The following is a 25,317-nucleotide window of genomic DNA, read 5'->3' as shown; positions in this document are numbered from 1 at the left end:
ATCATTTAATGCTTTTAAGTAAGACACAACAAAGTAAAGATGTTTTTACAAGAACTAGAGAAAAAAAAATTAAATTGATTCTGTCATCATCCTCATGTAAGTTCCAAACCTGTATGACTTCTTGGGAAACATAATAGACCGATATTGTTGTAGTTTTTGGGTGATTGAATTTATTTGATCAAAAATACAGAGAAATGTAATATTGTGATATATTATTTACAATTTAAAAATAATTGTTTTTAAATGTATTATACTTTAAATTATCATTTATTTCTGTGATGCAAAGCTGAACTTTTTAGGATCATTATCACATGATCCTTTAGAAATCATTCTAATATGATGATTCATTATCAAAGTTGGAAACAGTTCTGCTGCTTAATATTTTTTTCAGAACATGTGATACTTTTTTAGGATACTTTGATGAATAAAAAAAAAAAAAAAAAAAAAAAAAAAAAAAAAAGAACCTATGTTTTTAAAATATAAATATTTTTGTAATAACAATATACAATACTGGTCAGTAATTTGGGGTCAGTATTTTTTTCTTTTTTTTTTTTTTTTAAATCAATACTTTTTATTCAGCAAGGATGTGTTAAATTGATAAAAAGTTATAGTAAAGAAAATATATTATTAGAATATACATTATTAGAATCTTTTTTTTTATTTTGAATAAATGCAGTTCTTTTTTAACCTTTTATTCATCAAATATATTAGACAGGAACGGTTCAACACTCATAATAAATCAGAATAGTAGAATGATTTCTAAAGGATCATTGTGATAGACGGATGGTAAATGTGACCCACTGAAGGCACTGGTGTAATGAATGCTGAAAATTCAGCTTGCCATCACAGGACCTAATTCATTCTTTATTTACTAAAAGTAATAATTCAAATAGAAAAACCTATTATTTTAAGTTGTAATAATCTTTCACAATATTATCTGTTTTTTTTTTATGTTTTTGTTCTGTATTTTTTGATAAAAATAAAATGCAGGCTGATGAGCAGAAGAGACTTCTTTGTCAAAAACACATAAAAAATTAGTAATGTTTCCAACTTTTGAACTGTCAGCGGGAACCAAAATGTTTGTTTACCAAACTTTAAAAAAAAATAAATAAAAAATAGACATCTTTTCATTATTTTATTGGGGTGAATTATCCCTTTAAAGGAACTTATACAACTTCTTTGATACTTCAATCGTGAAGTAACAATGTAATTCATATATTTTGCTAAAAATTGCAATAGAAGGTCCTAATGTGTCATCCACTTATAATGTCACCATCAGTACATGGTAACACAGTACATGTGCTGGTGCCTGAAGGTGGATTCAGTAGTATGAACACAGAATCTGTGGTGGCAGATATATTACAATACGTCCAGTGATTGGCTGTTTCTTTGTTTCTAGGGCACCTTCCTTTGGCCGGATCCCACCACAGTATATCTAGACATGAGGGGAATCTGCGGCACTGGACAGGTAGCTATAACAAACACTTCTGTGTCCATTCATGTCTATTCATATTCTGTTGTTTAGTAGCTAAAAAGTAAAAGATTTTAGTTGTTTTAATTATGCAAAAGTTTAGTTATATTTGATCTTTTTTTTTTTTTTTTGTTTTATTAGTTGCTCAGGCTTTCGATTAGTGTGAGAGAGGATCACCACACAGTCTGGCCAACTGACGGAATCTGGTGAAGGTGAGAATTAGAAAATAATGCATACACATACAAAATTTTAATGGAATAATTTAAATATTTTAATGTGTTTGAAATAAAAGTGTTTTTATTCATCATCAGGGGGGGGGGGGGGATGCATTTGTTTGAATGCAACATACAGTTAAAACAGTAATACTGTGAAATATATATTACAATTTAACTAACTTGTCCTATTCAATGTTCTGCTTTAAGGTAATCCATATATATATCTGTGTGTGGTGTGTGTGTGTGTGTGTGTGTGTGTGTGTGTGTTATTGCTTTGATCACAAATGCTGAATTTTCAGCAGCCTTGCTCCAGCCATTAGTTTTATCAGGATCCTATATGATGATTTTGTTATATATTTATTAGCATTACTCAATTATTATTAATGTTTTATTATTAGAAAAGTTTTTTCCTGACACATTTACAGTTTTTTAATTATTTCATGAATAGAAAAATTTCAAAGAAACACACCCCTTTAATTGAAATATAAATATTTTAAACCATTATGAATGTCTTTACTTCTTTTTTCTTCGTTTTGTGTAGTTTGTTATCCTTTTAATGTCACTTTGATAAATTTATACATTTCTTTCTGAATAAAAGAAATTATTTTTTATCTTACTTAAATGGTATTAAGCAGAAAACAACTGTTTTCAAACACTGAATGATAATAACAGTCAGCATATTTTTCATGTATTTCCTGAAGGATCATGTGGACCCTGAAGACTGGACGCCATGATGCTGAAAAATCAGCTTTGCATCACAGGAATAAATTACATTAAAAACATATATTAAAACAGAAAACATTTCCTGTAAATTGTAATAATATTGCACAATATTACTGTTTTACTGTAGTTTTGATCAAATAAATGCAGCCTTGGTGAGCATAAGAGAATCTTAAAAAAAAAAAAAAAAAAACTTAGTTTCTCACCTTAATTTTTCAACGCAACAGATTCTGCCTGGGGTAAAGGTTATAAATTGCTAACACAGAGACCAAACGGCCCTCTATGGAGATTCTCATTCTGGCGAGAAGTGAGTTTCAAATACTAAAGCTGAGTGCATTTAAGTAGTGTTACCTGCAGTCTGTTTTGTTATACATATTATATCATGTGTAGTGAGCTGAGTCTGTTACGTTATATTATATCATGTGTAGTGAGCTGAGTCTGTTACGTTATATTATATCATGTGTAGTGAGCTGATGGGACTGTATTTAAAAAACAGAATCTGGGTGAGCCGCCCCATAATGCCCACAGGATACTACTATACGGTTTATGGTGAAGAGGCGTTGTCATGCTGACCACTTCAGCACCAGACTGAGCTGTCGGTGACACACAGACGCTTTGGGCTTCGCACTGGGATATCTCGGTTTCCTGCGGCGCACAGAACTTCAGACTGCCAGTGGAGGTACTGTATTCCAAACACACAACAAACACCCTACCTGTCTCATTTCAAGATGATTTCATGAGGTGACTTTTTCAATTTCAAATCATGTTCATTAAGGCTTTCAAACACACACCCCTGACAAGCCAATAAATGAATTTTTCTTTATTTAGTTTGTAGTGGTTTTACATGGTTTCTTTTGGTGATGTAGCTCATATCCGATATGATAAAAGGAAAAATCAGTTGTGTTGTCCAATAAATGATGTTTTTGCACATTATTCTAGAGCGGCACGATGCCTTGTACGTGGTTGGTTCTCTAGATGAGACTCTAGAGCTGCGGGGAGTGCGCTACCATCCCACTGATATTGAAACATCTGTCATAAGGTCACACAAGAGCATTGCAGAGTGGTAAGCAGGCTATTTTGAAATGCTTTCCTTATACCTTTAAAGTAGATTTTTAATGGATAAACCTTTTATTTAAATCATTACTCAACTGTAATATAAACTCTCTATTTTACTGTTTATAACAACCTGAACAGTTTGATCATTTTCATTGTTCGGTGCATCCATGACAATAGCTAAAAATTCACTATTCTTAATAATTATCTTTGAAAATGTTTTAATGATTTAACTTGCTTTAACACAAGTTACTTTTCCTGAAAAGGCAAAATTTACAAATGTATTAAAGGAAGTTTTGAGTTAAATACAAGATAAGATCTGTGCCATGCTGTTGATTACATTATTTTCCTGAAACACAAGTTGTGGGATTTTTTGGCATGTTAAAATTCCAAGAAGACTATATGATGACTGTAATTATTGTTGGCCAGTCAAACACACTTACACTAATGGACATTGGTAAATCTAACATTCTCTAACATAGTCACATCCAATATTGGTAACTATACAATTTTGATACCATTCCTAAACAAACTTTAAAAGAGCAGCCTCTACTTGGTGCAAACTGAATTGCATATTAATAGCAATTAAATGAAAATGTATTATAGTTTACATTTTTTGGTCCATTTAAGTAAGACTGAAGTGCATCTTTATATGTAATTTCATCATTACTTATACTGCCTAAACAATAATGTCAAATCAAACTTCTAAATTAACACACAAAAAATAAATATAAACTATTATATACTTTAATCTCGTGTCAGCTTGGGATGTCATGTATTGTATTAAATATATTTATTACACATTTGTAATGCAGAAGTTCCAATTTAGTATACTGAAATGTAGGGATAATGTACATCCAGCCTGTTATCTCAGAATAAACCCTGACAGGGTGATCAGGACCCCGACACGAAGCAGATTTATTACACAGCTATCCAAAGATTTGTTTTTACCATATATGTTGAAATTAATGCTGAAGTCTTCCAATGTAACACACGGTGGTTAAGTGTTTTCAGTCACAAGATGGCGCAGTCGATGATAGTGAAGTAACTCTTTAAGCATACAAGAAGTCCCTGTCAAGATAACTTGTAGTACCCAGAGAGCGGTGTGTTATTCAATTTGGCGGTTGTTATCTTAGAATAACATACCGCTGGATATTGCGATTGACCAATCAGAATGAAGTATTCCACAGAGCCGTGTAATAATATACTGAATAGCACACTACTGTCAAGTATGTTGCATGTGCTTTAGTATGTTAGTCAACACATCAATATAAAACTTCTAATTTGACATTATTAAAAAGTGCACTTTTAAAATGTGTATTCCAGTGTGAAACGGTCATGCTAGTGTGTTCTCTTTAAGTACACTCAAGTGACCTCTTCTTTCATTAATATTATATTATCTGCATGTAGTTTTTTTTTTAGTGTTTTTTTTTTGCACACTACAAGTGCACATTAAATACAGTTAAGTGCAATTCTTTATCAAGGGATGCCTACTTGTTATCATGTAGTCAGCTAACATTAGAAAGACAAATAGGACTAGTCAACAGAAGTTCTGTGATAATTAACTGTACGCCATGAATGCTGTTGACGAAGTTTCATTTAACTGGAATCATTTCTTTAAGACTTCCTGAAGACTGTTTTTCCATATTAATATCTTGCTGTATAAAATATAGCATTTTTTTTTACACTTTGTATTTGATTAAAAAAAATAAAGCCATGTTGTATACCCATGTTGTACAAAAATATCCATGTTTTGCAGTGTATATACAGTATTCTGCTTTTCATACTTAGATAAACCTTTCATCTCCTCACTCTCTCCTCAGTGCTGTGTTCACATGGACAAATCTCTTGGTGGTGGTCGTGGAGCTTGAGGGGTCAGAACAGGAAGCCCTGGATCTTGTTGCTCTGGTGACTAACGTGGTTCTGGAAGAGCACTATCTCATAGTGGGGGTCGTTGTGGTGGTGGATCCTGGAGTCATTCCTATCAACTCCAGAGGGGAGAAACAGCGCATGCACTTGCGGGACGGCTTCCTCGCCGACCAGCTGGACCCTATATATGTGGCCTACAACATGTGAGAATGTGTAACATGGAGGAGGAACCAGATGCCAGGAATATCTGCATATGCAAATTTTCAAAGGAAGCGTTAGGGGGAAGTTCGGACAGGCTTGCCGCTTCCTCCACAAACATGAAGAGTCCTTGATGGAGCTATGCAGTTTATTTTTTATATCAAACTGTCAGAATGCCTTGCACACAAAACTCTGATTTAGTGGTCAGGGCAAATGACTTGATTTCATCTCCTGTTTTCTTGTGTGACACAATTATGAGTTCAGTTTTTATTCAAGCACACTTGTCCTGCACATACAACACATGCGTGATGAATGTTCCCTGTGTGTGAGGAGGACTGGCCCAAAAGGGCAAAGGAGTGCCTGATGTCAAAACAGGATCCAGATTGCAGGACTATGTCTTTGTAATTTCAAGGCGTGTGAAAATGTGTAATGCACTTCATGTCAATGCATTACTATCACCAATGTTAAAAAAAAAAAAAACTGATCAAACCAATTTTTGTTTGGTTTGTTCTCTTTTTACATCAACACACAAATCTTTGATGAATGGAGGTTTATCAATTTATCTGGAGACCAAATGGCAATAAGGATGGATATAGATGGAGAAAAATGGATATCAAAGTCTTTGTTTGCAAGAAAGCAGTACTGAAGGTGGGCTGTGGATATGCTGCTCCATAAATTTACAAGCTTATGCATTCCCAGCTAGTGTTTCAACATGGGCCTTACATATTTTCCACATGCCTGTGGACTGTTTGTTATTTTTATTTAACCCCCCACCATTCTTTATTAAATCATTTGATTTATGTGTGGACTTTTAGCCTGTGCAGGACAGAAATCAGGGTAATAACAATGAATAGATGAAGAGTCTTATTCAGGTAACCAATCTGAAAACTATTTCTGCTCAAATTTACATTATTCACAGCATTTCAAGTTTGAACTATTTTTTTTACAGTATGACATCACCGTTCACAAATAGATTATTTTATATTCCTGCAGATGAATGTATGGAGGTGACATTTTAGTGATTACTGATTGAAAAGAAAGTATCCTTTTCCATTAATTCATTAAAACATACCAAACAGATGAGATCGTTATTTCAGGAAAAAGTGACCACTGCAGGTGAGGGCTTTTATTCTTCTTTTCATTGCTGTGTTAAAGTGTGATATCTGCTTGAATTTTTCAGCCGCGCTGTACACCGCATTGGCCAGCACTGTAAAGACCACTTTTCACAATGCTTGCTTTCTTTTATTGTGTTCATTATGTAAAGGACAGGCAGTGCACCTGCTGTAATTATGTACAGAATTTGTGTAATAAGTTATTACTGGGACACCAGAAAACTACAAATACTTTTGTCATGGTTTTGCAGTGGCATGGAGGAAACCAGATGCTGCTGAAATCGAAGCTTAATTTCACAAACAGTAAGGGGAACAACATGAGACACTATTCATGTAATATTTTATACTTCAATAGACTCAAGAAGTGGTTTTGCTGCAAAGATTGTAAAGCAAATACAGCATCTGTATTGCAGGATGGTTGTGTGACTGTTAGTGTTCAGTTTTTGCAGTTTTGTCATTTAGTGAATATTTGGTTGAAACAGTTTTGGCTTCTGTTAATATTTCTAAATAAAACCCATGCTTTTAAATGATGGACATTAACATTTTTAATTTGAATATGATTTTTAATGCACATTTTGCAGACAATTTTATCCAAAGAAACTTACATTGCATTTAAGATAAACGTTTGATTTCATTTAATCCCTGGGAATTGAACCCATGGCCATGCCATTGCTAATGCCATGCTCTACTGTTTGCTACAAGAATGCCCAGTACGGAATAATATAAATGTTGCATATAATAATAAGCAAAAAGATAACCAGATTGACAGTTATCAAAACATGATTACAAATATTGAAGCATTTCCATTATGCATGTTAACAGTAATAAACATTAAAAAAGATCATAATGATTTCCTCTATTGAACAGTATAATATTTAAATATATGTAATCTTCTATTTTTTTTATTTATTTATTTTTCTAAAAGCTTTGTGGCAATATCCAATGCCCTTATGGCATTATTAATGCCAGAGATTTAAGAATTTCCATTATGCATGTTAACAGTGTTAAAAATATACTAAAAAAAAGAGGTCCAAATGATTGCCTCTATTGAACAGTATAAAATTTCAAGATATGTATTCTTCTATTTTTTCTAAAAGCTTTGCTGCAATATCCAATGCCCTTATGGCATTATTAATACCAAATTGCTTGTTTGGAATGTGAGGAAATTGGTGATATTTTGGATATTGAGTTTTTCTGTCATCCACACCAAGGTCAGTCAGTTGCCTCACAGTGTTCGGTAAAGAGGCCAACTGTGAACTGAAATGGGACACCTGTTGAGCAAGGCTAGTTATTGTGCAGTTGTTGGGTTGGTGTCCACTTCCCCTGTACATCGCTGCTATCAGGGCTTTTTCCACAGCCTGATGCACTTTAAACAGACACCACTCTGAACTATCTCCTCCAGTGTCATTATGAGCTGCTTTGATATCACATTGAGCCTGTTCATACCAGCGTTTTGCTTCTCCTCTGTTTGGCCTTGGAGTTTCTCTGTGGTATGACCAAAAGTTATATTGCCTTCTAGAATAGTTCTGATAGAATCTCTCACGTCCCCTCCTGTGACTTTGTGCCTCTGAGTTCCACATGTCATAGAAATCTCGAAAGTCTCTCCAGTTTGAGGATGTGTTATGTGCAGTTGTAGATGTAGTTGCAGTTGTAGTTGTAGTCCCTCGTTGTAGTTCCTCAATTCTCTTTTGCAGGTATCTGAATGCCTCTGTGGCAAGTGCTTCGTTGTCTGGGTTTTTGTCTGGATGCCAGCGGAGGTAGAGACGTTTAATAGCTTTTTGTTTGTCCTCACTTGACATATTCCAGAATTCATTTAAGCTTTGGTCAATTTCTCTTTTAATTTCTTCCAAAGTCTCAGGAAAGACTGTTTTGGGTGGAGGCCCAGATGTCAAAAGTTGTTCTATGTCTGTGCAAGTGGACCCTTTTGACACAGTTGCCTTCTTTTCCCTTTTAAATTGGTAAAGGTCAAGAGAGCTTACTTCAATGAAGTCATCACTGCCAACCTGAATTTTATATCTGGCAGGAAACTGTCTTCTTTGTTCCAGTGGATCATCCACTCGCTCGATGACAGTGGCGTAGAAATATTCACCAGAATCAGCCTTACTACAGCCAACATAATCTCCACTTTCAAAGTTGTTGAGGACATTCATATCAAGGCAGTAATGCCATTCTTCAGGTATACAAAATCCAGGTTTTGGTAAGGAACCATGTCGTTCATCCTTGTAGCCACTGTTATGAATGCCGTATCTTGCCAATGCTTTCTCTACATCCTCCATATTATCACAATGCAGAAGTCTCCCTAGAACTAGAAGGCTTGAGGTGGTTAGACAGTTCTTTAGAAGAGCATTGATTTCTTTAGTAAGACACATGGTAATTTCACTTACTACATTGGGGGCTATGTCATCATTGTGTTTCAAGTAGAAACTGCATCCACCTTGCTGTTTTTTCACATAAACATCTGTTTCAGCCTTACTACCCTCAAGTGGCTTAAGGTTTAAAAGAAGCTCAGTTTGAAGAGTTTTACAGCAGATGATTTGAATCTTAGAAAAGATTTCTTCACACTTTTTTTCAGCTTCAGAATATGAAACCCCACCTTTGCTCTCTTCTCTGATGAGACAGACTAGTCCATGAAGAAATGCAGCAGAAGACAAGTGCTTGCCAAACCAGCCACTAAATTCACACTCCCCTTCATAGTCGCAATATTGTACACTTGTTCCCTCCAGGTTTTCAGAAATGACATCCGAAAGAAATTTTGGGCGAACTTGCTCTTGAAGGAACTGCAGCAATATCTGATGTTCATAGTGATCGTTTCCAAGATGACAGCAGTTTAATTTTTCCAGCAATTTCAGCTTGGTTTCCAAGGGACCCTCAAGTCTTGCAGCCTGGAAGAAGGTGTCATTGAAATATAAAGTGCAGGATTCATATAGTCTTCCATCTGTTGAAGGAAGATAAAGTTGGTTGTTTTGGAAAAAAGGGGTTTTGTTCTGTTCCTCTTTCAACAGGCAAAACAGCTGTTGTACAACACGTTTCACAGTTTTCTGCTGATTTGCCTGAAGGCTGTCTTTGTCACAACTATCAGAATAGATTTCTTGAAGAACAGTGCTATATTTATTGATGGTAGGTCTCTCCTTGACACCAATCTTCTTGAAGAAGTCTTCAAATTTCATATAGATTGAAGGAATATTGTACAAGTATGGCCTAAACTCAAGAGCATTAGACAGTACAAGTACTGTTTGGTGAGCTTTCACAAGGGTTGTGCCATTTTCCACAAGGACAACAGGGAGGTCTGCAAACAGAGAGGCATCAAACTTTATTGACTGTAGGTATGCGTATGATTTTCTAAATATGTTTTTTCTTGTCTCCAACAATCTGTCTGTGTGGCACTGAGACATACAGATGTTTTTCAGATTAGCTGCTATTTTTCCAGGGGGTGGAGTCTCCAAGGCACCGGCATTCTTCATTTTCTTTACAATATGTGGTGAGCAGAGTTCTGAGGGTAGGATTGGCATTGATGTCCATATGAGAAAATGGTGATCGATGTCTCTGTCAATCAATGATCCACTAATTGCTACAACCTCGCTCTCCTGTGCAAAGGCTTTGTGATAATCACAAAGTATTTGATGAATTTTCACTGGGAAGATGAATTTAATGTTAGCAACTCTGTTCAGTAATTTAGAGTTTTTGTCATTACTCTTTGTTAAAACAGTCTTAAACAGGAGTTGTGATCTTTTTTTAAGAACATCTAAAGGAATGTTGCCTGTAGTATCAGATTCAATTTGTTTTGCAAATTGAATGATTTCCTCATCAGACACTTCATGTTTCAATCCAAGGTCCTTTAAGAGCAAATAAGCTTTAGTATGCTTATCTTGGAAAATCTCCCAAAACGTTTCTGGCACAAATCTCTCTTTTGGAAGCATAACCCTGTAAAGGTGTACATCGGAATCATAGAAGTATGAAGCCACCTGAAGAGAGCCATGGATGTCTCGAATAAATCTGACCTCTCTCAATGCAGAGACAATCCTGTGATCCACTGGTCCAAGTTCAACTAACAACCGCATGAAATCAAGAAGCTTGGCCTCTTTCATCTGGTGCACAGAAGGAAGAATAAATTGTACACAGAACTCCAAATCATCTAGAACCTGAATGTTCAGAATTTCTGACAATTCTAAGTTCACCCAGCTGTGTTTGAGGAAAATACTGTCACATCCATCGACACAGCACAAATTTGGAAAGTAATTGTGATGCTTAGAATTCAGAATAAACACCCTTCTATGTAAATCAATCCTATCCCGTTTTCCAGATATTGACTCAAACAGGGGCAAAGACTTGAGCATCCTCACACGTTCAACCTTCTTTTTGGAATCTCTGATCTCATTCTGTAAGAAGCGTTGAAGATCTACACATTCATCTTTTGATAGGCCCTGAAACTGGGAATGATTTATATGATAAACCCCTCCCAAAACAGCACAGCTGTCTCCTGTTTCCAGGAGCTCTGGATGTATATACTTGAAACAGAAGTCTATGTAATCGATAAAAAAGCTAATGTCTAATTTCATGAACCCCAGTTTTATGAGAATGGAAGCTATTTTTTCTTCTGGATTCCAAATCACTTGTGATACATTCCTCATTGTTTGTAAGAATCTGGTGTTATTTTGACTGAGGCATATGACTGGTAAAATAGGACTATCTTCAAAGTGCTTTTTTATCTCACTGAAGACATTCAGCTTTCCATTTTTGTAGACTTCCACTTGATCCTCAAAGAAGCTCCATAAAATTTTCAGCCATTTAACTGTCTCTTTCTCTGCTTGGTAGAGCTGCCACCTTTGATCAGGTAATGATTTCCTGAGCAGCTGCTCAAGTACTGTTTTCAAGTATGTTGCTGCCATAGCAATTGTTAAGCTCTTAATAAACATTCCCTTGTGTAGAATTTGCATGTGCTTTCCATTGACAACAATATCGGCAAACATCTCCTGATGTCCTTGGAAAAGACTGCTAAATCTTGAGAACAACTTTGGGCATCTAGAGTCAAAGACTCTTAACATCTGATCTTCCGTGAGAAGAAGAGGCAACCCATTGAGGATATTAATATTTTTCTCATTGACATTTGTCAAGCAGAAGTTCAAAAGTTTTGAGCATCTTGTTTTGTTTTTGATCAAAGTCTGGTTGATAGGCAAAGGCAAACTACCACCTGTCTGGGAAGGATCATTCAGTGATCTTTGCTTCAACAAGTTCATCACTGTTGAAGCACTGATTTCTGTAACATTCACACCAGCTGCTTTAAAATGTGCTTTTATTTCATGCATTTTCAAAGAGTATGGCACTAATTTCATCCCGGTGTCATCTAAAATTTCGAAAATTCCTTCATGGTCCACAGTTGTAAAATATGGACAATTTTCTGAATGTGGTTCAGACACACTACACCAGGTTACTGTGTATTTTTGTTGTGAAAGATGTGATGAATCAGAAACAGCGCATACTGTGGGTATGACAGGAAGGTCACGTTGGTAAATTGATCTATAGACCTTGTGAATCATCTTATGCCAGACTTTGTCTACTTTCTGTGAAATGCATGGAAAGTATTTTAGCCAAGAATTCTCTAGCTCTGACTTGAGGAATACAAGAGATGTAGGTGTATCTTTCTTTATGACTGAACGGAGACCTAACAGGAGGTCAGCGTAGAGTGTTGAAATTATGTTTACTTTCAGTGCCTGGTTCCATTCAGTCTTCAGACTGTCACCATCCTCTTTCCACAAGTCCCTTCTGGAATAATCTACTTCAAAATTTGCATTCACGTGAACTGGTAAACCAGTTTCTCCAGGTAAGGGCAAAGAACAAAATGCCCTTCCAGTAAATGTGTGGGTAAATGAGCTGCTCCAACATGCAGCAAGAGCAGCTTGAGGAACTTTGAAATAACCCTGCTTGTTTTTTCTCTCATGGATTTGTTTTGAGAAGCCAAAGCTCTCTGCAATGACCCACTTACTTTGTTTATTTCCATATGAGATCTGAATAATGTACATGGTTTTGCAGGGTTCTGCTGTTCCTGACATGAGGGATTCTTTAACGTGACTATGAAACTTTTCTTTGTTTACCATGCTCTCCTCTGTGTATATCTTTTCGATAAGGAAAGAACATTTTGTATGTTTTCCATCTTCACTGATCTCTGAAAACTCAATTTTTGTGATATGTTTCAAGAAGAGAATTAGTCCTTCAGGATCTTCTGTTAAGGCATAGTAAAGTTCTTCCATGTCACGATCTGTGACTGTATGTCTAGATATGTCAGATTTTTCTGCCATTTTCTCTGTCCTGAGAGGGAGCCTGAACATGGTTTCAGAAATTAGATCAAACATTTCTGGAAGAAAAGTTTTATAAACATCCTCAAAAGACTTTTTAAATTCATCTTCCATTGAATACTTGCAGCCTGGGGACTGTTTTGTTGCACCTTCCACATATTTTAGATTTGGATCAGAAATGCAGAGCCATTTGTCACCGGTCAGGATAGATGGACAATCTGTGAGATGATACACTGAACTGAAGCCAAGTCCATATTTCCCAGTTCTCCCTAAAGTGCCATGTTTTCCTCCTTCCCCCAGCTGCTGAATACCTTGCAAATCAGCATCAGAAAATGTTCTGTTGTTGTACACACAAAGGGCTGGCCCTTGAACCAGTTCCCATTTCTCTCCAAATATCTTTTCTGTCATATGTTTTCTTTTGTCCCACACAAAGTGAATTTCTGTTGCCTCTGCATCATCAGCATTTTGAATGAGCTCTTTCAGAATATCCTTTTTAGATGGATATGCCTCAATTATATTTTTTAATCTGACAGTCAGTTTCTCGGTTTGCCCAAACTCTTTGGCATGAAGGGAAAACCCACTGACAAAATGTTCTTTTAGAGTATGGTGTCTTGTTGTTATCACACCAAAATGACAGGCCACAGGCCGAGGTATCAGCTCATGGGAGAGCTTGACACCAGCTGAGACAGGCATCCATGGGCTGTCATTGAATCTCAGCTCTTTAGAAGATGTCAACACACCGCTTTCATCAGGTATGAGACAGTTTATAATCATTTCTTCTTTGATTTTATACAGTCCATTCACGAGTATTGCAGTACACTTATGGAGGTCTAATTTGGAAAGAGGGTGAGATCCATATAAAGCCTTCATTTCCTCAATTGCAGCAACAAATTGCTCCTTTGTGAATTGTTTTTTGACACCAAGACAGTCCCACAGCCTCTCAAATTTGGAGAAAATGACTGGAAGCACATAGAGATATGGTTTCTGTTCAAATTCTTCACTTCTGGCCACTGACCTCACATTTACAAAGCTATCCTCGATGAAAATGAGTGGGTATGATTTTGCATGCCCAATAATTGGATTGGGATCTTTCTGTTCCAACAAGTAATAGTTGAGATATTCATAGCAAGTCTGAGCAATGTTAAGGAGAGCAGACTTTTCAAATGCATGGCAGTGTTTGTGTGCATTTAACAGCTGCTGGAGCACTGTTTTAACTGGTGGATATGTCTGTACTCTCAGTTTTTGGAAAACTGGATCATAACTGTGTATTTGAAGATTTGAATGATCAACTGTAAATTCTGTCATGCTTACTAAATTGCGACAATGGGCACTGTAAACTTCTGAGGGTTTTTTAAGAATGGTGGTCTTCATCTTTTGCTGAACTAAAGGAGCTAAGACAGGAAGGAATGGTATTTGAGACAGGGTGAGCCAGTGCAGAGAATTCACATCTTCTGAGGAGTCTTTCATTGACTGCATGAGACACTGAAGGCATTTATGAAATTTAGATTCATCCTCTTTCCAAACACTAGATATCTTCCCCGCTCTTTCTGTGATGTCTTCTAAAGGGAGGCGGTCACTCAGCATTCCCAAATCTGAAAGTATTTGAATCCTCTGTGGTGAGAGGAAGTCATTTGCAGTTCCTTCAAGAATGCGTCCTTCCTCAAGTGCATACAAACAAGCCACTTTGCCAGACGGATTCACAAGTCGCTTGATAAATTGAAGCTTCTGACATCTCTGTGTTGGAATGCAAGGGTAACTTTTCAGCAAGTCATCAACAGCAGGATCATTCAAATCGATGGCATTCAGAACAAGAGAATTTATGTTGCATTTGTCCACAGCACTCAAGTTCTTAAACACAATGTTGTAAAACTCAGGCCAATTGATTGTCTTCTGTTGGATCATTTCCTTGAAGCCACAATAATTAAAACTGTCTCTTACCCATGTTGGGAGAGAAACAACACAGGAGTACGAAGCTCCCAAGCTCAAGAACACTTTCATGGCAATGTTTCCAACTGTTTGGTTCTTCTCAATTTTTGGATTTAGAAATCTTGCCTTGTCCATAGAACACCAATTATGTCCATTGCTAAAAAGATCCAGAGATTTACCATTGCCATTCTGTGCAACTGCTGAGTAGAAAGACTCAACCAGGGGTAAAAATCCTTTGCTTACTCTCTCAGTGTTAGGCCAGAATGCATAGAAGGAATAGTTCTTGATATGTCCATTTCGAGACATTTTCTTCAGCTCAAGCAGTGTAGTGATGTAAGCAGAGGTTACAGCATCTTTAAGTAAAGCATTGTTCCACTCAGACTTCACTCCTTTTTCCCATAGGCCTTTCCTATTTGATGTGACTGCAAAAGTCCCATTTATATGGACTGGAAGACCTGTCTTAATCTAGAGAGGAAGAAAAGCAAAAGCATGGCCACTAAGGCTTTCATCAGGGTACCATGCTTTAGTTTTTCCCTCTCTATGCAAAGGTACGGCTACACTTCCAATTGGAAATGAAAACATATGTTCTTGATCATTTCTTTTCTGGAACATATGCATTGAATCATGCAACCCAAAACATGAGTACAAAAGCCAGTACTGGGTGAGGTATCTCTCTGAGTGTTCTTGAACTATTTTAACAATTTGTGCACTGTTGACATCAATCATGTTTTCACATGTGATATCAGTATTTTCGAAAGTGCTCTTGATCTCTTGGAGAAATGTGTCATTCAAGACAGCAACCGAGGTCATGACTTCTCTGGATATTTTTAGGGGAGTGTGAATCTGATCATCCTGTGGAGGAGTTGATGCATTTTCAGGGACAATTTGAAGGGACAAAGATTTAATTTTCTTCAGAAATAGTAGGTGAGTTTCTGAGTTGTCAGTCAAATTATTTTTAAAACTCCAAATACGTTCTTCGTCATATACCTTTGAACTTATCTCTGACTTGTTTGCCTCCTCCAGAGTGCGAAATGGTAATTTTATCAAGGTGCCATTATAAGATTTCTTGCTGTTTTGGGCTGACAAATCACAATCAAAAATGCCTTCATGAGATTTAAACTGTCCTGGAAACCTTTGTACAGCCGTTCCTGGAATGGGTTGAGTTTAATTCCTGGGTTTCCTTTGCTGAGTATGTGCTTTTCCAAATGGGTGACATTTGGATCAAGTATAAGAAGGGTGTTCCCACTCAAAATTGAAGGAATATCACTCACGTGGTAAACAGAATTAAATCCAAGCCCAAACTTTCCAATCATCTCAACTTTGTTTTCCTTTGATGCTGATCCCACTTTGACAATGTTTTTCCAGTCTTCTTGTGAGAAGAGCTCATTGTTAAAGATCCAAAGGCATGGTCCATTGCAGAGGGCCATTCCATCATCAAAGAGGGTTTCAGGGGGGTCTCTGTGTTTTCGGAAGTCAAGAAGGAATTTACATGTGGTTGCCCCAGCATCCTCAGCATTTTGTAGGAGTTCTTTGAAAATGTCACTTTCTTCATCATACTCTTTAAGAATGTTCTTAATTCTTTGAGTAATCGGTTCAGATTGCCCACATTGTTCTACACCAAAGAACTATTGCTCTGCTTGTATGAACTGTGGTTTTAAGATACAAGTACTTAAGAATGGGACTTTCAACCATCTTGCAGTGAGAGGTACAACTTCCTCATGAATGACATAGAATTCCTCATTGTCCTGTTTTAGGTCCTCTAGTCCTTCAGCACTGATGTCACAGAAGACTGTTTTGGATAAAGACTGCAGAGTAAAGTTTTGGTTTTGTGCCATGACAGGCACAGGTGTACTGTCTTTTAAATGCTTCTCATTTTTTTTTTTTCGCATCCAGTCAAGAAAGGCAATTGTCACTTTAAGTTCTGTTGAGTCTCCATGAGGAGGACACCTTCGGTCAATTCTGTGTTTTATGCCATGGAGTATGTCTTCAATTTCCTCATCAGACAGTGTTTTCTTCACACCAAATTGCGTTAGCAGGTATTCATATTGCAAAAACTCTTCAGGCACTTTCTTGATGTAAGGGCTTAGATCCAATTCAGGTGGATAGACTAAAATTATATCTCCTGGACAAACAAACTCACTTTTATTCCAGATCCAGGGAATGCATTTTGTGTCCATTAAATCTCTGAAATTTCTCAAGTTGTCCTGCATGTATTTATAGATACTGTGTAGCTCGGTTTTAAATTGAAAGTCTGAATTTGGGTTGACCACTGATCTCAGTGCAGAGAGGTTCTCCAGGACTTGTTCAGCAGGAGGGGGGTCATAAAGTCCAAGATGGTTGCAGACATGTCTTGTCAGCTGAGAGGTAAGGGGCATTACATGCCCAACAATTGAAGAATACTTCGAATCCCTAACTTCAGCTGGCTTGTAGAAACCTGTAGAAATCTCTCTTCCATTCAAGAACTTTGGATTTTCACAGGGCACCCACTGCCTTTGCATCAGCACTTCTATCTGCGTCTTGGTGAATTTTGCAAGGAAATCATTCTCATTCAGTACTTGAACAATAGCATTTGCTTTTTTGAATGCTCTATTTGGTGAGTGAACACAAAGCATTTCAATATGATTTATGACTTGGAGTATGTTTGTTGTTGATATTTCTTTTTGTTCCATCTTTAAGCCAAGGCGTTGCAAACTCTGAAGCATTTCCTGGGTCTTTGTGTAAATAGGTGGGGGAAAGAAATCTGTTTCGAAAAGGTCCTGGAATGTTCTGTTTCTTGGATCAAAAACATCTGAGGCTTGTTTGCGTTCTCCCTGAGTTGTCTCAATAAAACTCAGACTTTTTGTTTTTGTGAGCAGCTGCTCACTTTGTGAGAGTAGAATGCTACCATTATTCAGTATCCAGGTCATTATTGTCTGTTCCTCAACATTTTGGAAAAAGCCTGTCTTAATGCAGTCAACCAAATGAACAGCCACTTTAGCTGCATCCAAGATTTCAATTTCCAGAAGAGTCAAAAGTCTGCGATCAGCTTCATTTGCACACTGTACAATGTTGTCAGGCATTGGCAGATCATTTGGAATGGCTGGACTGGTGGTTGGAACAACTGCTTGCTTTGATTTAACTGCAACATATTTCCCAGACATTATTCTGAAGATAGGCAACATGGAAAGTAGGTCCTGTTCAGCAATTGAGAGAGAATCCAAAGAAGAGATGTACACTTTCAACTCCTCTCTTTCATGTGATGAAGCAGAGGCAATGGCTTTGATGACCTGGTCTCTGTTTGAGTTTACAAAGACTTGTAGAACATTTCTTGGTGAAGCTGGAAGAACGTAACTCTCAATGTCATGATGTCTAAGGCATTCATCTCTTTTTATGACTGTACATCCCACCATTTTTAAAACTTTCTGAACATTGTCTGACAAGCTGGACCCTGTGCTACTCTGAAAGATCAAAGTTGTGTTACTTTGCAATCTTGCTAACAATACAGAATTGCCTGAACTCCTCAGTGGCTCCAGTGGTATTAAAGGCATGTCAATAAAGCTGCTTAAGTCATTCCATTCACTGCTGAGAAACTTCCAGAATTCCGCTAGCCAGCTCTTTGGAGGATGATGATCTTCTGCTGTTCTCCATGTCACATGACCTTCGGTCACCTTCCAGTCCATAGGTAAGTGCTTCTTCATGAGTGCAACAACATGTTGTGCATTCAAATTGATTATGTTGTATATGCCTGAAACACACCCACACAATATTCATTTCATATTATTATTCGCATTCCGGTTAAAATATATTAAACATTTTTCCTTACCCTTTGTTGCTAGTTGCCTTAGTTGCATAATGCAAAAATGGCTCAGATTGTTGGGTAAAAAACTATGTTTACAAAATGGCAGCAATGTTCTAAATAAAGAAAAACAAAATAGAATATTACTACTTTGACAGTACAATATAAACACACTAAAGAATTCAAACAGGAAAGAGAATGTGTCAAACTTTACCTTGGAAACTTCTCATTATCAATCAAAACAGTGTTCTGCACTCCATTGCCAAATGAAGTAAAGGTTCCATCACTGAGAGGCAGAAGCTTCAGTCCTTGTAACTCTGTGTAATTTTCATCACTGAGAGCAAATTCAAGAAGAGAGTATTTGTCATCTTTTCTGAGATTTTCAGCCTCACTTCTGTGAAGGACATCTCGAACATAAGATGGAGTCACCCATGTCAAGGTGTCACTTTCAGGGAAGATTTCTTGAACATCTTTCAAAACATGTTCTGGGACTGTGACCAGGTTCTCTTCTTCAGCAATCAATAATCTTGACACTGCAGACATTGTGTCACTTCGTATATTGTTTACTGGAAAAACTGCATCTGAGGCAGACACAAAGATTTGCTCATCATCAGCAAGGTGAAAGATCTTATATTCAAATAGACCTTTCAGAGTATCTGTTGCAACTTCATGCCATCTCTCTTTATGTGCAGTCTTTGATAGGTCAGGCCAAAGATTGTACACAGTGGGGGAAGGCAGTGTTGAGTTTTCTGATAATTGAATGGCGTCTAGGATCATCATGAGATATACATGAGGAATAATATCTTTTGTGAGCAGCTCATTCCACATTGCAGACTCATCATTCTTCTGATCCTCCTCTTGCCACTTGATGAACCTCCGATTGTCTGTCAGGCCAAAGCAAGCATTGATGTGAATGGGAAGTGCAGTTTTGTTTGGTTCATTTTTTGGAAGTGGCAGAAAGCAACTTAGTCGCCCATTGCAAAGTGATCTGTCTTCATCTAATTGAAATGCTGCGTCAGCTTGAGGGTAGAAGCTCAGCTTACTAGCTAGAGAGTCAATCTCTGGTATATATCCCTGTTTCAGAAGGCAAGTTGTCACAAGCCACTTGGACCTCGTTTCTTCCATTTGCTGGGAAATGTGTGATATTGTTTTAAAACATGTTTTTCTGTCAAACGATTCATGCTTGATATGATAAAGGCCAGTAATAAAGTGATTTGAAACAGAAACTTTAAGCCTATTGTTGCAGAGGCCATTGGTGTCAATATGCAGCAAAGTAATGGATGACACATTTCTCAGGAAAAGAAGACTGATGTCTGCATCAGCAATGAAACTGTCAAATAGCTGGGTAACTTTTGTGGAATCATATAAGTTATCAGAGATCTCAGAAGCCTCATTACGCAGAGGGAACCGGAAGAGCGTTCCTTTGAAGTATTGCTCCTCGCTGATGACCTTCTCCCAGGTACAACTTTTGACCTGACTGACAATATTTTGAAAGGGCTGAAACTGATCTCTCAAGTTCAAAAGGCTCTCTCTGTCCTCTTTGTCATTCAAAGACCATCGATAGCCTTCTTCATCCTCTCCGAACATCATCTTTTGTGGGTCAAATATGGCTAGGTGTTCAGAACTGAAGACACATGGCAAGTCTGTAAAAAAAATAATCATATTTTTTAATACTATCAGCCAGTGTTGTGCTAAATCCCCTGTCAGAATCTGACACCCCAAGTGCCCTGAGAGGTAGTGCCCTGATGTTGCAGCCAATTAGGTTATTGCAATCACTAAGTTTTGATATAACACTATTAGGGGTGACCCCGAATAGTCGAAGATTCAATGCTTGAATAGGAGGAGCCTGATTCGACTACCAATCTCACAATCGAAAATCTGTGAGGTGTTATGATCATGCAATTTTGGCTATATGGGGGTGCTCAATGTCTGATTTCACATAGAACTACCATTTTTCTCCCAATAAGTTAATATACAGCCTGTTATGATAATGCTGTAAATAAGATTCTGAAAACAAACAACCCCTAAAGAAATAATTTAAAATTCCCATATAAATCCAACCACCCCTATAGATTTAAGTTTTACTTTCCATAATCAGCAGAGGAGCATCTTGGTGGCACGGTCCAGGGATTTAAAACTTTAACAACACTCAAACTGACACAGGCAGAATGAAAGACCAGGTTGGGTACAAGTGATTTCAAAACATTTCAGCTGGTTTATATATATCTGGTTTATTTATATATATCTGATATGTTTTATTTATCTTGTACAGGTCCTTTTCCATATTGTGAAAAGGTTCATTATTTTCCATAATGTAATGATAAAAATTAAACTTTCATATATTTTAGATTCATTGCACACCAACTGAAATATTTCAGGTCTTTTATTGTTTTAATACTGATGATTTTGGCATACAGCTCATGAAACCCAAAATTCCTATCTCAAAAAATTAGCATATTTCATCCGACCAATAAAAGAAAAGTTTTTTTTAATACAAAAAAAGTCAACCTTCAAATAATTATGTTCAGTTATGCACTCAATACTTGGTCGGGAATCCTTTTGCAGAAATGACTGCTTCAATGCGGCGTGGTATGGAGGCAATCAGCCTGTGGCACTGCTGAGGTGATATGGAGGCCCAGGATGCTTCGATAGCGGCCTTAAGCTCATCCAGAGTGTTGGGTCTTGCGTCTCTCAACTTTCTCTTCACAATATCCCACAGATTCTCTATGGAGTTCAGGTCAGGAGAGTTGGCAGGCCAACTGAGCACAGTAATACCATGGTCAGTAAAGCTTAAAGTAAAGCTTTTCAGCAGATGGAAGCATGAAGTGCTCCAAAATCTCCTGATAGCTAGCTGCATTGACCCTGCCCTTGATAAAACACAGTGGACCAACACCAGCAGCTGACATGTCACCCCAGACCATCACTGACTGTGGGTACTTGACACTGGACTTCAGGCATTTTGGCATTTCCTTCTCCCCAGTCTTCCTCCAGACTCTGGCACCTTGATTTCCGAATGACATGCAAAATTTGCTTTCATCCGAAAAAAGTACTTTGGACCACTGAGCAACAGTCCAGTGCTGCTTCTCTGTAGCCCAGGTCAGGCGCTTCTGCCGCTGTTTCTGGTTCAAAAGCACACGCCTGTGCACGGTGCTACTCCAGACTCAGTCCACTGCTTCCGCAGGTCCCCCAAGGTCTGGAATCGGTCCTTCTCCACAATCTTCCTCAGGGTCCGGTCACCTCTTCTCATTGTGCAGCGTTTGTTGCAACACTTTTTCCTTCCCACAGACTTTCCACTGAGGTGCCTTGATACAGCACTCTGGGAACAGCCTATTCGTTCAGAAATTTCTTTCTGTGTCTTACCCTCTCGCTTGAGGGTGTCAATGATGGCCTTCTGGACAGCAGTCAGGTCGGCAGTCTTACCCATGATTGCGGTTTTGAGTAATGAACCAGGCTGGGAGTTTTTAAAAGCCTCAGGAATCTTTTGCAGGTGTTTAGAGTTAATTAGCTGATTCAGATGATTAGGTTAATAGCTCGTTTAGAGAACCTTTTCATGATATGCTAATTTTTTGAGATAGGAATTTTGGGTTTTCATGAGCTGTATGCCAAAAATCATCAGTATTTAAAACAATAAAAGACCTGAAATATTTCAGTTGGTGTGCAATGAATCTAAAATATATGAAAGTTTAATTTTTATCATTACATTATGGAAAATAATGAACTTTTTCACAATATGCTAATTTTTTGAGAAGGACCTGTATAGGATGCATTTGGTTGAGTTGCACTGCAGTAAAGCTCTTCATTGTAGTACTATGGTACTACAGCGCGTAGTGCAAGCATGCTATGGACTATGACTGGGACTGTCCTATACATAACATTATAATGAGAACACTATTATAATAAAATGCAGTGAATTTTTAGAGTTTAGTTGCTGTGTTTCTGCACATTGTTGTGCAAAGAACACGCCCACAAAAGGAGTTCATTTAGAGCCGCGCAGACATGTTCATGCATTTGGGGCATTTTGTGCAGACAAGTCCTAATATTAACGTTATGTTGTATAAATAACAATGCATATTCTATATGAGATAAATGATGAGTTAAATCCTATTGATTAAAAACCTGCTATCAAATGCTTCACACTAGTCATCTTCAGCGCCGCACAGCTCAAAACAGAAATGCAGAACATTAATAAATACTGTCATATACATAACATTATAATAAAAAAAATATAATAAAAAATTATTCGAATACTTATAACATTAACTACCTTTAAATCAAAACATAATTTTTGTATCTCAAAACATTATTTTTGTATCTGTGAGGAGTCCATTACATATTTTCCCTGATTGTTAATGTCAGTAATTATGACTGTCGAATGTCAGACTACTTGACTCTTGTAATGTATTTTGCATTACAATTGTACTTTGCATTGTAATGTATTTTGCCCTGCCTCCAAACATATGATTCAACGATCAGCAAGATTTGAAACTTCTGATTCGACTTTGTAAATCCTTAGTCGGGGACACCCCTAAACACTATAATTAGCTATGCACCAATTTTAAAATTCTGGCCATAACAGTAAGTCAGTATTAACTGACATATTGTGATGTTGACACTACATAAATCAATATTTAAGGATTTCTAATCAACAGGCATTAGAATACCCAAAAAGTTGTATGAGCCCATCTGGTAATGTAGTATATATTACCTGTAATATGATAAACAGAGTTGAAACCAATCCCAAATCTCCCAACTTTCGTTGGATCATCCTGCTTGATGCTTCTGCCAACTCTCTGAATACCTTCCCAGTCTTCCTCTGTAAAGGCTGCATCATTGAAAGCATAGAGAGCGGGTCCTGCCAGATCAAAGTTATAAATGGCTAATCATACAAAAATTATTGAACCAAAAAAAAAAAAAAAAACCTTTACAATTTAGTCTTTTGCATAGAATAGTAAAGAATGTCAGTATTAGTCATAGCAGATAAAAATAATCATGTCTCTCATATTTTACTGTGTGCACATTTCCAGCCTTTTTATTTTTAGGATCAAAATGTGATTTTGATCTGGTTTTGGATATCTTGGATATAAAAGTTTGAGAACAGTGGTGACTGGTCTTTTGTCAAAAGAGAAGCACAGATTTCAGTTATTACTGAGAAAGTGTGTCTAAAAGTTTGATTTAGTATAAAAGGTAACACTTTAGAACAGAGAACACTATTCACTATTAACTAGTTGCTTATTAGCATGCATATTACTAGAATTTTGGCTGTTTATTAGTATTTACAGAGCACATATTAATGCATTATTCTGCACAACCATATTCTAGAGCCCTTCATCTGACCCCATGCCTAAACTTAACTACTACAATAACTATGTTACTTACGAGATACAGTAGCAGCAATTTAGGAGTTTATTGAGATAAAGCTCTTTATAATGAATGTGTATTCCCTAATCTAAAGAGTTACTGTATAAAAAATAATTTCTGGAACTCAAAAACCCTTCCCATTTATAAAACAGAAGATAGGCTGCAAAACACTGGAAATCCTCATGGTTGTGACCTATGAATGAGAAAAGTGTTTACGGCAAAAATACCTTGATATTTTCCAAGCTCTTCGGTCCACAGGCTGTGAGTCTCATAATGTCTCTCATCATGAATAAACACCACAGTTGAAGCTCCTGCATCATCTGCATTCTGTATCAGCTCCTGATATTTTATAGAATAATCATTTGACACAGTGATATATAAAATGCATACCATTTTGACAATTAATATGTATATGCAATATGTAAAGGTTTTTTGTTTGTTTGTTTTTTGTTTGTTTACCTACCTTTAATATTTGTCCCCCATCTGGGTACCTTCTCAAAATTTCCTTCAAGTAATCAATGAATGGTGGAGATGTAGCACCAAATTTATTTCTACATTGAACAATGTAAAGTTTATCACAAACTGTACAAAACATACACATCAAATTTAAGATTCACTGTGTAATGTATAAATTACAAAATTAGCTTAATTAATTCTAGAGTTAAGTGTTAGTATGCTTGGAATTATTTGTAAAATATCCCAGATAACACACATATGTCTGCAATATGTCTGTTAAAGATCACATCTGGAAAGCATCTGCTGTGTACAAACATATTTTAGTTGTCAGTTTTAAACATAAACATCTTAAAGACATTTTTCTAAATGTCTATTTGATGTTCAACTAGTCCTTCAGACATATTGCCAATGAGCAAACACTCTATAATATATGCCTTCCAGATGTAAACACGCATTTCATATAGATGTCTCTCAGGAATATTACTTCTTTTGTTGACATGAACATGCTTTATCTGATAACTCAAAGAGTCCACTCACAGTTAGGTTTTATATAGATAGATAGATATATATATATATATATATATATATATATATATATATATATATTATGTAGATAGATAGATAGATAGATAGATAGATAGATAGATAGATAATCAATTAATCTAACAAATATAAGTATATCCACTTTTCCACTTTCACTCAGAATTAAATACTTTAGTAAAAGCAATAGTGATTTTAGATTCATAGTTATCACTATGATATTCATTGCAGTTTCAAGAATGAATATGTGAGTGAATGTATTCAAATTATAGCCTAGAAAGCATTTCCCTTAGAGCAGAAGTTCCCAAACCTGTCCTGGAGGACCCCCTGCTCT

At 36.7% G+C, this 25,317-nt stretch overlaps 2 protein-coding genes and 1 pseudogene across 2 annotated transcripts; 1 reads left to right on the top strand and 2 right to left on the bottom strand.

Moving 5' to 3' along the window:
* Window positions 1-3,321: 3,321 nt before the first annotated feature.
* Window positions 3,322-6,008, top strand: LOC122134211 (disco-interacting protein 2 homolog A-like). Its single transcript, XM_042730673.1, has 2 exons — window positions 3,322-3,469; window positions 5,283-6,008. The coding sequence occupies exons 1-2, from the start codon at window positions 3,324-3,326 to the stop codon at window positions 5,533-5,535; spliced, it is 399 nt and encodes a 132-aa protein (XP_042586607.1). The 5' UTR covers window positions 3,322-3,323; the 3' UTR covers window positions 5,536-6,008.
* A 1,259-nt stretch (window positions 6,009-7,267) lies between these two features.
* On the bottom strand, window positions 7,268-15,338 carry LOC122138418 (sacsin-like). The gene has a single exon (XM_042730667.1). It carries the CDS (start codon window positions 15,158-15,160, stop codon window positions 7,703-7,705), a length of 7,458 nt encoding a protein of 2,485 aa, XP_042586601.1. The 5' UTR covers window positions 15,161-15,338; the 3' UTR covers window positions 7,268-7,702.
* On the bottom strand, window positions 14,974-16,726 carry LOC109109526 (annotated as a pseudogene).
* Window positions 16,727-25,317: the final 8,591 nt, after the last annotated feature.

Source organism: Cyprinus carpio, chromosome B9 (assembly GCF_018340385.1).
Source record: "Cyprinus carpio isolate SPL01 chromosome B9, ASM1834038v1, whole genome shotgun sequence".
NCBI classification, from domain to species: domain Eukaryota; kingdom Metazoa; phylum Chordata; class Actinopteri; order Cypriniformes; family Cyprinidae; genus Cyprinus; species Cyprinus carpio.
The sequence above is the reverse complement of the archived record's forward strand: the minus strand, read 5'-3'. Positions and strand labels throughout refer to the sequence as shown.

What these genes read in the sequence shown, in the direction of transcription:
- LOC122134211 (XM_042730673.1), top strand. Translation starts at nt 3,324, where the DNA reads ATGTTTTTGCACATTATTCTAGAGCGGCACGATGCCTTGTACGTGGTT. An exon ending in CACAAGAGCATTGCAGAGTG is followed by an intron (nt 3,470 to 5,282) that starts GTAAGCAGGCTA and finishes CTCTCTCCTCAG; the next exon opens with TGCTGTGTTCACATGGACAA.
- LOC122138418 (XM_042730667.1), bottom strand. Translation starts at nt 15,160, where the DNA reads ATGTCTCGAAATGGACATATCAAGAACTATTCCTTCTATGCATTCTGG.